We start from the raw sequence: 1,260 nt of genomic DNA, 5'->3' as shown, positions 1-1,260 counted from the left end.
TGTCAAATTATTCTGTAGAATTTGATGAATCTTTCAAACTTTCAATCTGTAAATTTGATCTAAAGACTGAGAAATTGACCCTTTTACGTTTCCTTCATTAAGAATTTCATTAAGAATTCGGTGTCTTGAATTTCTGTACTATTGAGAGCTCGTAACTTTATAAGTCAATGTATTTTTTAACGAAACGAGTCTTAAATTAGAATTTTTAGAGAAAAATAGAAAGCTCAATCTAGACACTGACAAATTGGCTCTTTTCTATCTTCATGATTAATTCATATGAGTTTACTTAATTGTATTGTAATATAATGTAAAAATTATAATGAGGCCTTGCCGAAATTGAATTAATTATGTAAATCAGTGAATGTAATAAAGATTTCTTTGTAGTACATAAATCAAACATGTAAAAGCAGTTACTCGTCACTTGAACAATTTTTATTATTCTGTTACTATTTTCACACGTATAAAACACATCTCATATTTAATCACGGATGTATATAGGAATAATTCATCTTTATATGTTCTCTGTCCACGATTTATGCACATAAACAAGAAAATTAGTATTATTCCTTATTGCTTGTACAAATAAGTCGGATAGAAGAAGCGTGCGCAGGTTAACGCGAGATGAACGAAGTATCAAGGTTAGTTTTGTAAGTAGTGCATGGCATTGTGTCAATTTAAAAAAGAAAGTGTCGCAATTTTTCTCAGGAGAGGCTATAAATTACAGCCGGTTTCAAATCGCCGAAACCCGCATATATATGATATGAGAAAATATGATCGGATTCATTTATTAAATAAGTTTCGTCAAAATAATAGTGCGCGATGTTACAAGAGCTCGAGATACAAAACCGTAGGCCGTCCGGTGAAGAGAATGAAACTTTGATCGAGTGTATCGATTATCTTGATCCGTCGATCAGTTACGATGAGTTCTTCGCGAAATATTTAATGGAGAACAGGCCGTGCATATTTAAGTCGAGTATAACCGAGAACTGGTCGTGCAAGAGGCAGTGGAACCTGGACGGTGCGCCGGACTTCGATGTTTTGGATATATTATTCGGTAAATAAATAGTACACTACGGAGCTTTGTAGGATGATACAAAAATTCGAGTGCTTGCAAGAATATGTGGTATTTAACAAAATCAAAGAAATGCAGTTTTGGACGAGTAGAAATCATTTATGTTTATACTTGATTTATTGCGGTTGGGAAATATTCACAAGAGCTGAATGTAAATAATATAAATTTGTTGATTCACAATTTATATT

General features: G+C 32.5%; 1 protein-coding gene across 3 annotated transcripts in view; it reads left to right on the top strand.

The window, feature by feature from the left end:
• Positions 1–23: 23 nt before the first annotated feature.
• JMJD4 (jumonji domain containing 4) overlaps positions 24–1,260 on the top strand; it is a 5,148-nt gene continuing 3,911 nt past the window's right edge. Inside the window, exons 1-2 of one of the 3 annotated variants that reach the window (XM_026818440.1) lie at positions 24–638; positions 706–1,054. In XM_026818440.1, coding sequence (XP_026674241.1) covers positions 820–1,054 — 235 coding nt within the window. In that variant the 5' untranslated portion in view covers positions 24–638; positions 706–819. Of the gene's footprint in view, positions 1,055–1,260 lie in introns of all 3 variants that reach the window. The other 2 variants (XM_026818441.1, XM_018034474.2) reach the window with 2 other exon arrangements.

The sequence above is a fragment of the Ceratina calcarata genome, unplaced genomic scaffold (genome assembly GCF_001652005.2).
Source record: "Ceratina calcarata isolate Rehan_Ccalc_2016 unplaced genomic scaffold, ASM165200v1 scaffold789, whole genome shotgun sequence".
NCBI lineage: Eukaryota > Metazoa > Arthropoda > Insecta > Hymenoptera > Apidae > Ceratina > Ceratina calcarata.
Note: the sequence above shows the minus strand (reverse complement) of the source record. Positions and strands in the feature narration are given on the sequence as shown.